The sequence below is a fragment of the Anomaloglossus baeobatrachus genome, chromosome 1, assembly GCF_048569485.1.
Source record: "Anomaloglossus baeobatrachus isolate aAnoBae1 chromosome 1, aAnoBae1.hap1, whole genome shotgun sequence".
Lineage (NCBI taxonomy): Eukaryota > Metazoa > Chordata > Amphibia > Anura > Aromobatidae > Anomaloglossus > Anomaloglossus baeobatrachus.
In genome coordinates, this window is record NC_134353.1 from 676632116 (window position 1) to 676650502 (window position 18387).

The following is an 18387-nucleotide window of genomic DNA, read 5'->3' on the forward strand; positions in this document are numbered from 1 at the left end:
TGCATGCCACCAAAGGAGACTCTGAAGAATTTCCCAGTTGGACTGCAGGTAAAATGCTATGCTAACTAATCCTGAAGGTAAAATGCATCTGCTGGTCCTGCTTTCATACTATTCTTACAGATTAGTCAAATTGGCACATTAAAACATTCAGTTTAGTTATTTGGCTAGTAGGAGTGTTCACACAGTATAAAGGACACATAGTTTAAGAATCTGCTATACTTATGCTCGATTTAGGTCTCCTAACATAAACTAACAGCCTCATAGGGATATGTGAGGTTGATCATTTGATTAAGACACCAGCAGTCAGTCCGGGCATTGCAGTCCTCAGACATATAATACCGCTGTATGAAGGTACTCTTACACTGACTGCTCTGTTGTCTTCTCTCATCATGCCTATGGTATTAGCCAAATGGATCAATATTTTTGCGTTGATTTAGAAAATAGGAAAGCAATCCTGTTCCATTGCCAAGTTGCCCTTACATCGGGCGACAGATTCAGATTTAAAGAATGTTTCTTTAGCAGTTGCAACCTAAAGGACATTGTCAATTTAAAATACCTTCGATCCCCATGCACATTAGAGAAAAGCCGTCCAATAGTGCTAAAATCAGCAGGATTGGCCTATAGTGAAATCTGTATGAGGACCTCTCCATGCTTCCCCTACAGATAATGATCAATAAGATAAGGGTTGGGCATATAATAATTTCATTATTCAACCCTTTTGTTATTATGTTTTCCATTATAAAAACATATGCAAATTTGAACAAACTGAATGTTCATGTGAACAGGGGTGTCGGTTGTGGTAGCTGATGGTCAAACAAGTGACATCGCATGTGTATGGTGGCCCTCAGAGATAACTGTAATGATGCTTGCTGGAAATTTGGCCTTCTGCAGTAGATTAGCATACACATGCATGAGGCTCATCAGACATTTGCATCTGAAGACACTATTGTGACCTAATGGCATTGCTCTCGCTAGGTTTAGGACCATATGACTGACAACATATAATTGTCATTTGGTTCCTGAGCACCTGAGTTATGATGATATTACAGAAATATTGTATTCTGATCAAGACCATCATGTTGAACTGAGCACATTATGACATATTCCAAACTGATGTTTATATATCTTTAATCTGGTTTTTTTCCTAGCAATTAGTGGCAAATGGTTGAAATGTCCAATGTTTTCTTAACCTTTTCCTATCCAGAGTTCCCCTGGGGGGGACATTAAAAAAAAACATTAAGCTACTTTGTTCCCTGGCAGGGGACATCACGCCGATGGGTGGCAACGAATGTCGTCTTCTGCCAATGGGTTTGAGCAGATTCCGTTTTCACTACCGAACGCTGGAATAAATATAACTGATGACGACCTATAATAGGTTTTCAATGGGCGAAACAGGAAATTGTATTGGATAGGAAAAAGTTAAAGCTCAATTATCACTGTTTGATAATGTGAAATTATCTAGTCTTACTTTAGACTTAAATTATCTAGACTTAATTTAGACGTACTTTAGATCATCTAGTCTTACTTTACTCCATTAGTTGCCTTACTTTGCCCTAAGTTGTGGCCACAAAAGAGTGTAATTTGCTTTATGCCTTTGTTCAGACTACTTTATACTAGGCTATGGCCCCTTATTGAACATGTGAAAAATGTGTATGGTACAAGGCATGTAAAACAAGGTTGAGCATATTGGACCTGTGCCTTTTTTTCCACTTTACCAACAATGAAACTAAGAAATTAAGCCCAAATTTTGGTGAATGTAGCTTAGTTAACCAGTTCCATTGTTTGCTGTATTGTAAATGTTGGGTTATGATGTGTTAGTATATCTGTATCATAAGACAATGTAATACCATAATCATAGCTCCATTCATGAGGTCCTGGGCTGCCATACCACTCATGATCCAGTAACATGCCAGCTAAACCAGCTAGGATTGAACACAACATATAGTGTCCTCCTAATGAATCAAATGATAGGTCCATCTCATATAACCAAAAATATGATTCCTATTTTTTATAGAGGAAATGATGCCCAAAAAATAAGTCTTAAGTGCACCCAAAGCCTTGACTTTTCATAGAATGACACTTGTAGAGCGCATTTAGAATGGAAACTCACATTCACAAAAGGATAGCTTGCTCAAAGTACTGACTATAATGGATATTTCCTGGAAAAAAACATTACATGTATTCTATTCCTATAATTCTTATACTGAGAGCCCTTTGGGATGAAGAAGTAATGGAAACCTAAATATGAAATGCACCTTTACAAAATGAAATGATGAGAAAAAAAACAGAAAAGGTGTAAAATAAGAGAAACGAATGGGTCTTGTCGGAAAGCGGGAGATAATTAACAGTTTGCGAGGTTGGCGAATTCACAGGTTGAAAGTCACCAAATAATATGTGGGCGGTGAAGTGTTACATAACTCATATTCATTATACATCTATTATTCACACTGCCAGTATTATTACTAGTTAATTATTGATATTATTGTTAAAAGGATTCCGGTTGCAAAGGAAAATCTGGTAAATGGAAAAACTGCAGAGCAGAGCAATGTATGCATGAGGTGAATACATTTTTTATTCTGGATGCACAGCCTGTAACATCTACGGAACAATGAAAAATTCATTTACAACAGTTCATTCATTAATTGACTGCATTACACATATGTCATTCCTTTATTCTTAACCATTCACCTCGGAGCACAATTTTACAGTTCATATCCAGATATAACTTACAGGTCAGGGTCAAAATTAAAAAAATAATATACAGTATATATATATATTATTTATTTTTTTCCATACATTAAAGGAAACCTGTCACCACTTTTTCGGCCTATAAGCTGCGGCCACCACCACTGGCCTCTTATATACAGCATTCTAACATGCTGTGTATAAGAGCCCAGGCCGGGGATATAACATAAAAAACACTTTATAATACTTTCCTAACGGTCGCACTGTGGTCCTTATGGGCGTCTCTTATTGGCGCCTCTTTTGGCCATCTTTGTTCTCCTTCTTCTCTAGCCGCGATGCATGACGGGTCCGACGTCATACACACTCGCTGGCATTCAGGTCCCTGAGCAATGCAGATCAAAATATTGTAGTGCGCCTGCGCAGGACCAGCAAGTGTGTATGACGTAGCCGCGTCAAGCACCCAGGCTTCAGAAAGAGGACGAAGATGGCCGAAAGAGGCGGCACCGGACAACGGAGACGACAATTAGGCCCACAGCACGACTGTTAGGTAAGTATTATAAAGTGTTTTTTATGTTATACCCCCGGCCTGGGATCTTATATACAGCATGTTAGAATGTTGTATATAAGAGCCCGGTGGTGGTGGCCGCAGCTTATAGGACAAAAAAGTGGTGACAGGTTCCCTTTAATGGGGCATCTGTATGGAGCACGATATGGAGCAATATGAAGACAGTGTTGTTTGATATTATGCTTTTTGCACATTTATGTAGTCAGATCATGCATAGCTATGCCACCATACAAATTTGTGTAGCCATTTTTACATAGCATCTCCAGATACCAAAAGTATTATTATTCTATTATGACAATTATGCTTTATGATTGAATTTAAAATCCTCGTGTCTGAGCTCATTTATCCCAAGTTTATTACTTGTTCAGTATCTTGGTTGAGCTTGATCTTGTTATCGATCCCCTATGAAATGTACATGAGATACTTTTTATTGTAGGGAGCCAAAAGTATTATCAATTTATGCCCATTTTCACCAACAAACATTATTAAGTCTGAGCTAATTTCTCCCAACCATCCTGATCAGTGTCTGTAAACAGCTTACTATGGTTATTTGTCCTTTCCTAATTTAGAAAAAAGTTAATATTTTGTTTCCGGGACCAAAAGAATGATCACATATTACCCATTTTTAGATGTAATTCAAATTTTGTTGGCCACTAAGTTCATTTTCCCAACTTTCTGCTTGTTCAGTGTCTGTTCAGTGCTTACCCTGGATATTCATCTTTTATGAAATGAAAATTAGGTACTTTTGTTATCGTGGGTCAAAAGTATTATCCTTCTACATCCATTTTCCCTCACAGATGTTATTGAAATTCTGCTGGCCTCTAAGTTAATTTCTCTCAAGCATCCTGCTACATCAGTGTCTGTAAATAGCTTATTCTGTTTTTTCGACCCATGACAATTTGAAGCAAAGTAAACTGTTGTTTCAGGAGCCAAAAGAAATGTCACCTAATACCCATTTTTAGATGTAATTTAAAATTCTCTGGTCACTGAGCTCATTTTTCCCGATTTCTGCTTGTTCAGTGTCTGTTCATAGCTTGCCCTGGATATTCATAATCTATGAAATGAAAATTAGATAATTTTTGTTATAGTGGGTTGAACGTATTATCACTCTATATCCATTTTCACCCACAGAAGTTATTAAAATTCTGCTGGCCTCTGAGTTCATTTCTCCCAAGCATGCTGCTTATTCAGTGTCTGTAAACAGATTATTCTGGTTTTTCAACCCATGACAAAATAAACAGATATTTTAGGGGCCAAATAATTGTCACATAATACCCATTTTTAGATGTAATTTAAATTTTTTTGGTCACTGAGCTAATTTTTCACATTTCTGCTTGTTCATTGTCTGTTCAGAGCTTACCCTGGATATTCATAAACTATGAAATGAAAATTAGATAATGGTTGTTATAGTGGGTTGAACATATTATCACTCTATATCCATTTTCACCCACAGATGTTATTAAAATTCTGCTGGCCACGGAGTTCATTTCTCCCCAGCGTCCTGCTTATTCAATGTCTGTAAAGAGCTTACTCTGGTTATCTGTCCCATGACAATTAAAAACAAAGTAAACAGTTGTTTCAGGGGCCAAAAGTATTATCACACAATACCCATTTTCATCCACAGATGTAACTTAAATTCTGCTGGCAGATTTTCACTAAGCTGAATTCTCTCAAGTGTCCTGCTTTTTCAGTGCATCAGACACATCTTGGTGATTTGCTGCTTAGGAAATATAGTTGTTCCACAAGGCACTGTACAGAAATATGGTTTAGTAAAACAACTAAGACTTCACAATGAAGTAAAATAAAGATCTTTGCGATGTAGTTCTGTAGTTCAGCTAAGCTGTCTTAGAAGGACTATGGCTCCATTATCAAGAGAATTCTGAGGTCAGATCTGGGCTATATTATATTCTGTAACTCAGCATTAGCACAAGATAGGAAATGTAAGGGATATGAAAAGTTATTCAACTTTTTATGTAGATTAAATCTGTACTTAAACAGACTCAAAGGTGAAAATGTGCTGCACAATATGTGTTTGATCATTTACCAGAAATCTGGGAAGCCTTTTGAGATTTTGGCATAAAGGTTAAGCAAAGCCTTAAATATTTTTTAATCAACATCTTCTTTGGACAGCTTTGACATTTATGCAGAGCATTACCGCATTGTTACAACAATATAAAAGAAAGAGTTACTATCCTACAGAATAGCTTTGCTTTTCCAACTGAACTGTAATAAATTTAGGCTCCAGCAAGTCAATCATAGCGGTATTAAAAGGAGAAATGCTTTAAAGTAGGAATAAATTTTCTAGCCAATTTTGTTAGTGGCACTTTATATATGTCGAATTACAGAATATGAAGTGTTACTGGTTTCCGTAAGTGTTACTGGCTGCCCCTTAGAAAGACGTCCAATGCAAGGAACTTGGAGAAGTATATTATAAATGATACATGACTGTATTCCTTCATCTCAATTAAAGAGTTTTCTGCACATGTATTGTATCAAAAATCGCTGAAAAATCAGACATGTGATAAAAGTGTTATTGGTGGGGTCCAACCTCTATGAACAAGTCCAACTTTAAAGGTGTCCAACCTCTATGAATAAGTCCAACTTTAACGGTATCCAACCTCTATGAAGAAGTCCAACTTTAATAGGGTCCAACCTCTATGAATAAGTCCAACTTTAACGGGGGTCCAACCTCTATGAAGAAGTCCAACTTTAACGGTATCCAACCTCTATGAAGAAGTCCAACTTTAACAGGGTCCAACCTCTATGAATAAGTCCAACTTTATCGGGGTCCAACCTCTATGAATAAGTCCAACTTTAACGGTATCCAATCTCTATGAAGAAGTCCATCTTTAACAGGGTCTAACCTCTATGAATAAGTCCAACTTTAATGGTATCCAATCTTTACAAATAAGTCCAACTTTTACTAAAAAAAAATAGAATCAGAGGCTCTATGTCAAGTTCAATTCAATTCCTGCAATCTTGAAAAACAAGAAGAAAGGGTGGTGTGCTAATAAGGAGATCACCAAAAACAATAATGTCAATAAATATTCAAAAGTTTATTACAGAAAAAACACCAACACAATTTAAAAACATCAAAAAACATAGAATACAAATCTATTGTATTCTATGTTTTTAGATGTTTTTAAATTGTGTTGGTGTTTTTTCTGTAATAAACTTTTGAATATTTATTGCCATTATTGTTTTTGGTGATCTCCTTATTAGCACATCACCCTTTCTTCTTGTTTTTCATGACTATTCCCAGATGTGCATTTGGATGATCCCATCCACATTGCCTTAGTGCCCTCATCACCTTCTTCTAATAATTCCTGCAATCAGGAAAAGAGGTACCAAATGTTTGCCCCTTAACGACCCTTATCATACCCAATTTTTTAAATTAAATTCTATGTTGTTACATTCAGCTACCATTGACTCCTTTCCTAAAAAGAGTTTAGTTGATGACACCTTTCAATACAGTTTAAACACAACGTGTACTGACATAATCTAGGCAAACAAATGCCAAAAGGACACTTTTTAATGTAGTCTGTAGGTGGATTTATACACTAATGTGAACAGAGCCTTGGAGTTGCATCCAGTAGCCAGACTCACACCATGTGTACTTTTATGGCTTGTCTGATGCAAATGTCCTAAGGCCTCTTTAATGCATTCAGTTGTTCTCAGTAGCCTGTACAATAGGCAAAATAACAGACAACGTCCAATATTCCAAATGTAATGACTTCGAATACTATGTCTTTTATGAACTGTATGTGTTCTTTAATGACTTTTCTCTGTGTATTGATGATATTCACATTTGCTCATTCTTTAACCATCTTAGTCTTCTTAGCATGAAAGTGACTGTCTTCATATAGCCATGATATGATTCACCAGGATCAACATTTCATCATCAACTGTAGTGGATGCTTTGCTTTTCCATAATATCATCTTCAAAGTGATAATAATACTCTCATCTATGTTGTGGATGAAAAAAAAATGGACTGGAAAAATCTCATAACTGACGCTCAAAATGTCCATAATTAAGACCTGCTCACTTGGATCTTTCTGAAGACATCATCATCATTGAGAAAAATGGTTGGATTGGCAAGACCAAGGCATTCTTGACTTGTCCGAAGCTCCATCAATAGATCATGATTGGTGTTGTGAAATATTATGTGACTATTGTGATGAATTCCACATTCTTGACTGAAATGTTTGTAATTGTGCCTGTCAAAGTGCCTCCTATTCTAAAATTCTTCTTCTATATTTGTTGACAAGAATGTGAATGAAAAGTTGTTTTTTTAGTTACTTGTAACATTTAACAAAATCCATGGTAAAATAAAAAGTTTAAAAGTACTATTGATCTGTGACTCGTACATGCTATTTCTGAATGTAATCGCTTTGTCAAAATGCTGTGTTGACAGTTTCTTTAATATCAAGATGTATCTAAAGGGGATAAATGGGGTCACACAAAACACCTTTACGAGCTGCACCGAGACTTACTCTACTAGATGAGACAAACCTTGAAATGCAGCTCTAAAGAAAAATATCTTTTTTATATATAACAAAGATCTGTTTCATATTAGATTTTTCTTAGCTTCTTCCATAAGAATACAAAAAAAATTAAACTGAGATTAAAATATTTTATGTATTAATCTGCATCTTAATTGTACAGTTTTAGGTCAGGATCAATTTTTAGAATGTTGATGACTAAAACGTAAAAGTGGTCTGTCACCAGATTTCACAAAGCAAACTGTATACATAACTAAATTGAGCTTACAAATCTGATCAGGCTGGTGTACTAGAAAAATCCTGTATAATCTCCATATTAAGATGATCCTTCTATGATTTGAGCTTTATAATCAGGGGGCTCATTAGTCCAAATGTGTTCAGTCTCCACCCACAACAGATTGACAGCTGCAGCTTGTACTAAGCAGTGTGAGATCTCAGCAGTAATGAAGAAGAATACCAAGGACCTGTCAATTAAGAACGGTGGGTGAAGATTAAGTTTAAACTTCCAAAACTAATTATTCAACCATTTGATCTACTTTACTATATATGCATTTCATCTTGAGCAATCTGGTGACAGATCCACTTTAAGATTGGTGCAGATTTAAAATTTAGGGAAGAGTCCGGTCATGTGGCTAACCACAGTGGTGTCTTCAAAGTTATGACGGGCCCACAAACTACGCAATATTTCCACATGGGCAATATAATTGTGCTACTTTAATATGTTCTACAGATCTAGAGATTTTTATATATATATATATATATATATATATATATATATATATATATATATATACACACAAATACATCATACAGCAGTAGTAATAATACTATTTTGCTATAAATAAATGCTATTCTGTTAACAATTGTCAAAAATCTATATTCATTGTAGGACAATTATTTTTTAACGTTTTTTCTTACATACAGTATATCATAAAAATGAGTAAATCCCTCACATTTATGTTAATATTTTATTATATTTTCAATGTGACAACACTGAAGCTATGACACTTGGATATAATGTACAGTAATTAGTATACAGCTTATATAACAGTGTAAATTAATGGCTAAACGTCTAGCAAAAGTCAGTACACGCCTAAGTGAAAATGGCCAAATTGTCCCCAATTAGCCATTTTTCTACTCTGATATCATGTGGCTCATTAGTGTTACATGATCTCAGGTGAATGGGGAGCAGGTATGTTACATTTGGTGTTATCGCTCACACACTCTCTCATACTGGCCAATGGAAGTTTAATTTGGCACTTCATGTCAAAGAATTCTCTGAGGATCTGAAAAAAAGAATTGTGGCTCTACATAAAGATAGCCTAGGCTATAAGATTGCCAACACCCTGAATCTGAGCTGTAGCATGGTGGCCAACACCATAGAGCAGTTTAGCATGACAGATTCCACTCAGAACAGGCCTCGCCATTGTTGACCAAAGAAGTTGAGTGTACGTGCTCAGCATTATGTCCAAAGGTTGTTTTTTCTAAATAGACGTATGAGTGCTGACAGCATTGCTGCAGAGGTTAAAGGGGCTGGGGGGGTTAACCTGTCAGTGCTCAGATCATACACCGCACACTGCATAAAATTGGTCTGCATGGCTGTCATTCCAGAAGGAAACCTCTTCTAAATATGATGTATAAGGAAGCCCGCAAACAGTTTGCTGAAGACAAGCAGACTAAGGACATGGATTACTGGAACCATGTCCAGAGGTTTGATGAGAAAAAGATAAACTTATTCGGTTCAAATGGTGTCAAGCGTGTGCTGTGGTGATGTCATTAGTGTGTCAAGGGTGACACAGTTTTGTGGTATTTGGCTGTACAAACTGCTCCCTGACCTTATACTATTCCTGCTTGGTGTATATAGTATCTTATGTATTTCTTCTGCTTGGAGATTATCCCTTTTCCTTTAGGACCAAGCGGAGTTCTTCACCCTTTCAGCCGTTTTCATCAGAATTTCCCTTTGTCCTTTAAAACTCTAATTCCCTTCTGGTCTGTTCTGGTGATAGGTCTAATACCCTTGACAAGTCTTCAGTGCAAGCAGTCGACTTGGGTTCAGCTGGAGAAACTTTGCTGTTTTTGCAGTTCCTCTCCCTGAGTCATCTGGAGATAATTATTTGTACACTTCCCCTATTTGTATTCCCTGCGTGTTCTTTAGAGCTTAGTGTAGTAAGGTTGACTAAGCACTCATCCCATCTGTTGCCTACCTAAGGCCTGTTTTAGGATCAGCCAGGGTCAGTTATCCGGCTGATCTAGGGTGGTGAGGAAAGCCATGGGCCAGCGGTAGGTTTAATCAGGGGTCACCATCTCCCTCTTCCCTTGAAACAGGGTTTCCCTTCTGCCATTTGCTTAGTACTTCCTCGTACCTACCGTGACAGGTAATTAGGTAAGGAGTAAAAAGACAAGTGTGTCTTGCCTACAGTCAAGCAGGGTGGTGGAAGTATCAAGTTTTGGGCCTACATGGATGCTGCTGGCTGTGGAGAGTTACAGTTCATAGAGGGGTCTGTAAATGCCAAAATCCCCTATAAGACAACCACTGCCTTGCTAAAGAAACTGAGGGTAAAGGTGCTTGACTGGCTAAGCATGTTCCAGACCTAAACCCTGTAAAGCATCTGTGGGGAATCCTCAAACGGAAGATGGAGGAGTACAAGGTCTCTAACATCCACCAGCTCCATGATGTCATCATGGAGTAGTGGAAGAGGATTCTAGTGGCAACCTATGCAGCTCCAGTGAACTCCATGCTCAAGAGAGTTAAGGCAGTGCTTGAAAATAATGGTGGCCACACAAAATATTGACACTTTGGGCACAATTTAGCCATTTTCACTGGTGTGTACTCACTTTCCTTGCCATAGGTTTAGACATTAATGACTGTGTGAGTTATTCAGAGGTCACAAAAAATGTACCCTGTTATACAAGCTGTACACTGACTACTTTACATTGTATCAAAGTACCATATCTTCAGTATTGCTCCATGAAAATATATATAAAAAAATGTACAAATATGTGAGAGGTGTACTCACTTTTGTGACAAACTCGATATCCTTCCAAACCCATTAGGTAGGGTTTCTATCATACATTTTTGTATATATCCCTTTTCCCATCTCATTATAGACTATATGTGGGGTATATTAATCAGAATTCATCTTTCTCTTTGTGTTGCAGTCATGTACTGCACAGATCCTGGAGAAGTGGAGCACTCCACTCGTCTTATTTCAGATCCAGTCCTCTTGGTGGGAACCACAATCCAGTATACATGCAACACGGGTTTTGTTCTTGAAGGAAGCTCTCTGCTAACATGCTACAGTCGAGAGACAGGGACCCCCATATGGACTTCAAGAATCCCACACTGCGTTTGTAAGTAACTAAAATTTGTACTCTCAAGTGGAAATGTGGTGAATGATATATAAAGAATGTTGACTACAAAGTGTATTAATCCTCAGCAGGTGAATGTACTAACAAGGGGGGTATTCTGAAAGGAGGGAATCAGTGCTAAACCTATACTTTCAAACTTTATAAATTTGTAAACAGTTTAACTTATTCATAGAACAGAAAAAATATTATTTACTAATGCATATTTTTTTTTTCTTTCTTTGAGGAATTTTTTGGATGCTGGGGGGATTTTGGGAAGCTGCAATGGCGGGGACGCCTGTAGTGGCATTTTTGAGTCTGTAATGCTGTGGGTATGCCTGTCGTAGAATTTTGGGAGTCTATGATGCCTGTGATGGGATTTGGGGTGTGTGCAATGCGGGGAAGATGCTTTTGATGGAATTTTATGAGTTGTGCCATTCTGGAGGTATCTCTGTGGTGGGAATATGGAGTGTGTACTATGCTGCAGGATGACTGTCATGGGATTTTTAGGGATGTATAATACTGTAGGTATGCGGGGGGGGGAAGCTTGTGATCGAATTTACACTCCAGCATCAGTGCCCCTAGCCCCACAACTCAGAGACAGTACTCGTAGCCCCACAACCCAGGGACAGCAGCCTTAGTACTGCAACCCAAGGACAGTGCCCTTAGCCATACAACCCTGTGACAGGATTCTTAGCCCTACAAACCAGAAACAGTGCACATAGCTCCATAATCCAAGGACAGCACTCTTAACCTTACAACCCAAGGATAGTGCCCTTAGCCCAGTGTTTCCCAAACTCCAGTCCTCATGGTCCCCAATGAGTCATGTTTTCAGGATTTCCTATTGAACAGGTGATGGAATCATTATCAAGGCATCAGCCGAGCTATAGTAACGAAATCCTGAAAACGTGTCCTGTTGGGGGTCGTGAGGACTGGAGTTTGGGAACCACTGCCTTAGCCCTATAACACAGAGACAGCACCCTTATTCCTACAACCCAAGGACATCACCCTTAGCTCTACAATCCAGAGACAGCACACTTAGCCCTACACCAAGGGACAGCTCTTAGATAGCCCTACTATCCTAGCCCTAATACTCATGGACAGCTCTCGTATAGCCTTAATAGCCAGAAACAGCTCTCTTATAGTGCCTGGCCAGTTTATCTATTGCTGTTCATGCTCGTACCATGTTGCATGGAGATCTGCATGAACCCTTACAATTACAAGCCGCCCTTTGAAGGCAATCATGACAGAAAAAAAACAAAAATGTAGACATTTTTGCAAATTTATTAAACAAGAAAAACTGAAATATCACATGGTCATAAGTATTCAGAAACTGTTCAGACACTCAGATTTAATTCACACGCTGTCCATTTCCTTGTGATCCTCCTTGATGGTTTTACTCCTTCATTGGAGTCCAGCTGTGTATAACTAAACTGATAGGACTTGATTAGGAAAGGCACACTCCTGTCTATATAAGACCTCACAGCGCATGTCAGACCAAATGAGAATCATGAGGTCAAAGGAACTGCCCAAGGAGCTCAGAGACAGAATTGTGGCAAGGCACAGATCTGGCCAAGGTTACAAAATAATTTCTGCAGTACTCAAGGTTCTTAAGAGCACAGTAACCTCCATAATCCTTAAATGGAAGAAGTTTGGGACCACCAGAACTCTTACTAGACCTTGTCGTCCAGCCAAACTGAGTAAGGAGATGGGAGAAAATTCCTCAAAGTCAACTATCACTGCAGCACTCCACCAGTCGGGTCTTTATGACAGAGTGGCACGACAGAAGCCTCTCCTCAGTGTGAGACATAAAAGCCCGCATAGTTTGAAAAAAAACCACATTAAGGACTCCCAGACTAAAAGAAAAAAGATTCTCTAGTCTGATGAAACAAAGATAGAAGTTTTTGGTGATAATTCTAAGCAGCATGTGTGGAGAAAACCAGGCATTGCTCATCACATGCCCAATACAATAACAACAGGGAAGCATGGTGGTGGCAGCATCATGCTATGGGGGTGTTTTTCAGCTGCAGGGATAGGATGACTGGTTGCATTTGAAGGAAAGATGAATGCAGCCAAGTACAGAGATATCCTGGAAGAAAACCTCTTCCAGAGTGCTCTGGACCTCAGACTTGGCTGAAGGTTCACCTTCCAACAAGACAATGACCCAAAGCACACAGTTAAAATAACAAAGGAGTAGCTTCAGAACAACTCTGTGACCATTCTTAACTGGCCCAGCCAGAGCCCTGACCTAAATCCAATTGATCATTTCTGGAGAGACCTGAAAATGGCTATCCACCAACGTTCACATCCAACCTGACAGAACTGGAGAAGATCTGCAAGGAAGAATGGCAGAGGATCCCCAAATCCAGGTGTGAAAAACTTGTTGCATCATTCCCAAGAAGACTCATGGCGGTACTAACTCAAAAGGGTGCTTCTACTCAATACTGGGCAAATGGTCTGAATACTTATGACCATGTGATATTTCAGTTTTTCTTGTTTAATAAATTTGCAAAAATGTCTACATTTTTGTTTTTTTCTGTCAAGATGGGGTGCAGAGTGTACATTAATGAGAAAAAAAATAACTATTTTGAATACTTTCTGTACCCACTGTACATATGTTAAAATTTCAAAAATACATTAAAGGGAATTTGTCAGAAGGTTTTTGCTATGTAAGCTGAGGACAGCATGTTAAAAAACAAAAATCAACTATGCTTCTATGATCAGGCTCCGTACTCTTGTTAACTTAAACTAAAGGTTTAATCACTTTATGATTATTATTGCTGTGACTAAATGGCTCATGCCATGTTGTCTAACATTCACCCTCCTCTGATTGATACCCTCACTGTCAATGCAATGTACAACCTCTATTGAGACCCTTGTGTGGGTGGGAACAGCTCCCTGGGCTCAGCTACATAACTAAAGCTACAAATTTAGATTGTGTCCGAACGTTTGTAGCCAGTAATTTAAAGTAATATACCGTTAGATTTGGAGCCTCTTTGCCTACATCATGCTGCTCTCAGATAAGGTAGCAAAAACCTGCTGACAAATTTTCTTTAAAAAAACCATTGAAAAACAACAGGATATTAAAATTTACATGGTGCTTCTTGCACAAGAGTATTTAATGTTCCAAAACATTCTAAATTCTCACTCCTGTCACTGCCCGCTTTTGATTTATGGCCGGCGAGTTTGGAGTTCACACAGCATGGGCAGATGGGAGGTGGATCCCTAGGGCAACCGGCACGCGCTGGTCTGACCCGCTGGCCACGTTGCCTGTGATGTGGCTGGTCCTATGTTTTGCATACCGTGACGCAGACACCCTTGTGTTCGGTGATGTGTGGGAGATTGTGTCCCCATGATAACGGAGACGCCGCGCTTGGAGCACTTGCATGGCTGGCCGCGTCGCGCACCACGTGACCTATGGTTGGCAGTGGGTTTGGCGCGGCTTGTAATGTGACCGCGCGTAAGTCGTGACGTCGGCGTCCCCGTTATGGTGAAATGGATTCCTATGGTAACCAGAACGCCAGACTTAAAATACAAACCACATGGCTGATGACGTTGTGGATCATGTGATCACACCAGTCCAGGAAGTAAGGAATCCTTGATAAATCAGGACACAAGAATGTTATGCACTTATGTATGGCAGCATTTGATTGGTTGAATCATTCAGCAGGTTATGTTTGGCACAAAACTATTGCTCATTAGGGGTATTTAAGCTGCGATAGTCTCCCACTCCGGTCACGCTCCTTGAGAAAGCAACCGAGCAAAACACGTGTCGGAGTGAGGGGCCATGGACAGTCTTTTCTACCACCCTAAATACTGGTAAATATATTTATTGATAATTATATGTTAGACCTTTGCCTCTCATGTATGTTTACAACCGTATCTTGTGCTGATTCGCCTACCTGGGCTGTATTTGGTGAATATTTATTGGGATATCTGATAAATTATTTATTCTTTTAAAATATTTAATCTAATGATATTTATTGACTATTTATACATTTCCCATGGCTTTTTTAGTAATTTAGACGAACCAGCACTATAATTACAGTAACTATTTTTGAGGCCTTTTTGCTACATATGTAATATATACATGTGGGTGGTAATAATTTAAGTTCCCACAAATTTGATATACGTGGGACTATGCATAAAATTCTTTTCTGCCCGTGACCCTTAATGTGATACCTATCACTTAGCACTTTTTCTTACTGTTTACTTATGAATTTTAATATATATCAATAAAGAGTTGTTTTTTTAAATTTTTCTAACGTTGTCACTTCTTTGTTGAGCATGTAAACATGTTCAATGTTGGTTGAAATACTGTTCTGAAGTGCGGTTATATTACTTTGGACAAGTTGTTGATTATTCTAAATTGGGCGTTAATGGAACCACTATGAATTATTTGAAAATCTTTGACATTGTAGATTAGTTAAAAACGTATATATCTAGACCTAGCTAGGCTTCATATTATAGCATTACTAAGAGAAACTGTTTAATAGTGGGTTCATTGGAAAGTAAGAATAAAATAATACAAACACCAGTAGTTTCAATGTAAAAAGTGAGTTTAATAAACACTAGGCAAAAAAAAGTAGTAAGCAAGCATACAGAATATAAGAGGTCCCTTGGATTACTCAGGTCTCATATTCTCTGTCTTGGGGAACTCTTTACGTCATCTGTGCCAATAGTCCAAATTCCCATCATTCAATAAAAATAGAGAACCCAAGCAATGTTTACATCATTTTAAATTTTATTTCATGAATCAATAGTACACATGAAAATAAGCAACTTTGTAATATATCTTAGCAGAGAAATGTTCTTCTTTCTCCTGGACTGATCATTCATTCTCAATATTCTCAAATCCCAGGTAAAATCTGTCTGCAGTGAATTCTCATTTTTATATTACTGAGATAAGAGATTACAGTTGCTACTGAGAAGATTCTAATATAGAAGGGACAGGCAGGAGGAGGAGCTAGAGGCAGAGGGAGGATCTAGAGGCCACCTATACCAAACATGGTATCCATCCACAGACAGCCGTTTCGGGGTACATATCCACTGCGGAGACACCATCACGTGTTTCTCTTATTTGCATACTTCCCAGGGGGCAATGCTCTAGAATCACTGTGTTGAGAAACACGTGATGGTGTCTCCGCAGTGGATATGTTGATCTCCCTAAGGTCAACAATGCTTGTTTAAGTAGTCTTATACTAGGCATTGCCCCCACTAGCCAGATTCCTACTCCACACTGATGAGGGGCAAATACCCCGAAACGGCTGTCTGTGGATGGATACCATGTTTGGTATAGGTGGTCTCCTTGACTGGAGACTGCCCTTCCCGTGGTTGTTCCTTCCCGGTGAAAGACCTGGCTAGTTTCCTGCCAGCGTTGAGAAACACGTGATGGTGTCTCCGCGGCTTTCTTATTTGCATACTTCCCAGGGGGCAATGCTCTAGAATCACTGCGTTGAGAAACACGTGATGGTGTCTCCGCAGTGGATATGTTGATCTCCCTAAGGTCAACAATGCTTGTTTAAGTAGTCTTATACTAGGCATTGCCCCCACTAGCCAGATTCCTACTCCACACTGATGAGGGGCAAATACCCCGAAACGGCTGTCTGTGGATGGATACCATGTTTGGTATAGGTGGTCTCCTTGACTGGAGACTGCCCTTCCCGTGGTTGTTCCTTCCCGGTGAAAGACCTGGCTAGTTTCCTGCCAGCGTTGAGAAACACGTGATGGTGTCTCCGCGGCTTTCTTATTTGCATACTTCCCAGGGGGCAATGCTCTAGAATCACTGCGTTGAGAAACACGTGATGGTGTCTCCGCAGTGGATATGTTGATCTCCCTAAGGTCAACAATGCTTGTTTAAGTAGTCTTATACTAGGCATTGCCCCCACTAGCCAGATTCCTACTCCACACTGATGAGGGGCAAATACCCCGAAACGGCTGTCTGTGGATGGATACCATGTTTGGTATAGGTGGTCTCCTTGACTGGAGACTGCCCTTCCCGTGGTTGTTCCTTCCCGGTGAAAGACCTGGCTAGTTTCCTGCCAGCGTTGAGAAACACGTGATGGTGTCTCCGCGGCTTTCTTATTTGCATACTTCCCAGGGGGCAATGCTCTAGAATCACTGCGTTGAGAAACACGTGATGGTGTCTCCGCAGTGGATATGTTGATCTCCCTAAGGTCAACAATGCTTGTTTAAGTAGTCTTATACTAGGCATTGCCCCCACTAGCCAGATTCCTACTCCACACTGATGAGGGGCAAATACCCCGAAACGGCTGTCTGTGGATGGATACCATGTTTGGTATAGGTGGTCTCCTTGACTGGAGACTGCCCTTCCCGTGGTTGTTCCTTCCCGGTGAAAGACCTGGCTAGTTTCCTGCCAGCGTTGAGAAACACGTGATGGTGTCTCCGCGGCTTTCTTATTTAATAAATGACACAGAACTGAAATCTGTGTTTCAGCCTCCATCTCTTCTGTCTTCAGTTTACATAGCAAAAACCTGCTGACAGATTCCTTTTAAAGGATTGTCCACTATTGGACAACACCTTCTGAATAGCTCCACTCTCCTGCATATGTTCAAGGAAAGTAGGATCAACCCTCTTAAGCCATGTATTTGTGCATGCAGGTTATAGGAAGCTGAATAAAATAAGACCTTCATATCCAATGAATGGTTCCTGAGAAATCTACATTTTTCTTAATAAGTAAATGCGCTGTTTAGAGTTATGGGATGAAAACAGATCTCCTTGAGAGTTTTCTTCCAGAGCTTATTTTAATTGAAAAGGGGTGTTACCAGTGTGAGACATGTAGATTTGGAAAGCAGACTGTCAGTCATTACATGTCTCACACTGGTATCAACATTTTTCATTTAAAATAAGATTCTGGAGGCAAATTCTCAGATCACAACAGTTCATTTACATATTAAGACAATTTGGAATTACTCTTGTATTGTAAATATCAAAGTATCATTTTATTCAACTGTCTATGACCTAAATTACCATATAGATGGCTTTACTGTGTTAATCCTACTGACAGATTCCCTGTATTCAAACTGTACACCTAGATTTCTCTGATCTAAGGGCTTTGTGCCAAGTGGTCACATTACATTATCAATATCACATGACTATTCCAGCCAATGAACATCTGCGGCCTTCACTGTTCAGTTTGTGTTTACACTCTGATGGAGTAAGTATGCTGCAGCTGATCAGTGGCTGCTAATTGGCTGCAGCAGTCACATGATATGGGGATGCAGCTGTGGAAGGTTAGTGTATAGTTTTTTATTTATTTTATGCAACAC

General features: G+C 39.1%; 1 protein-coding gene across 3 annotated transcripts in view; it reads left to right on the top strand.

The window, feature by feature from the left end:
* The window catches only part of SEZ6L (seizure related 6 homolog like), a 720622-nt gene that overhangs the window by 642297 nt on the left and 59938 nt on the right, over window positions 1–18387 (top strand). For all 3 annotated transcript variants that reach the window (XM_075320063.1, XM_075320062.1, XM_075320061.1), the window contains one exon: window positions 10913–11104. In XM_075320063.1, coding sequence (XP_075176178.1) covers window positions 10913–11104 — 192 coding nt within the window. The remainder of the gene's footprint in view (window positions 1–10912; window positions 11105–18387) is intronic.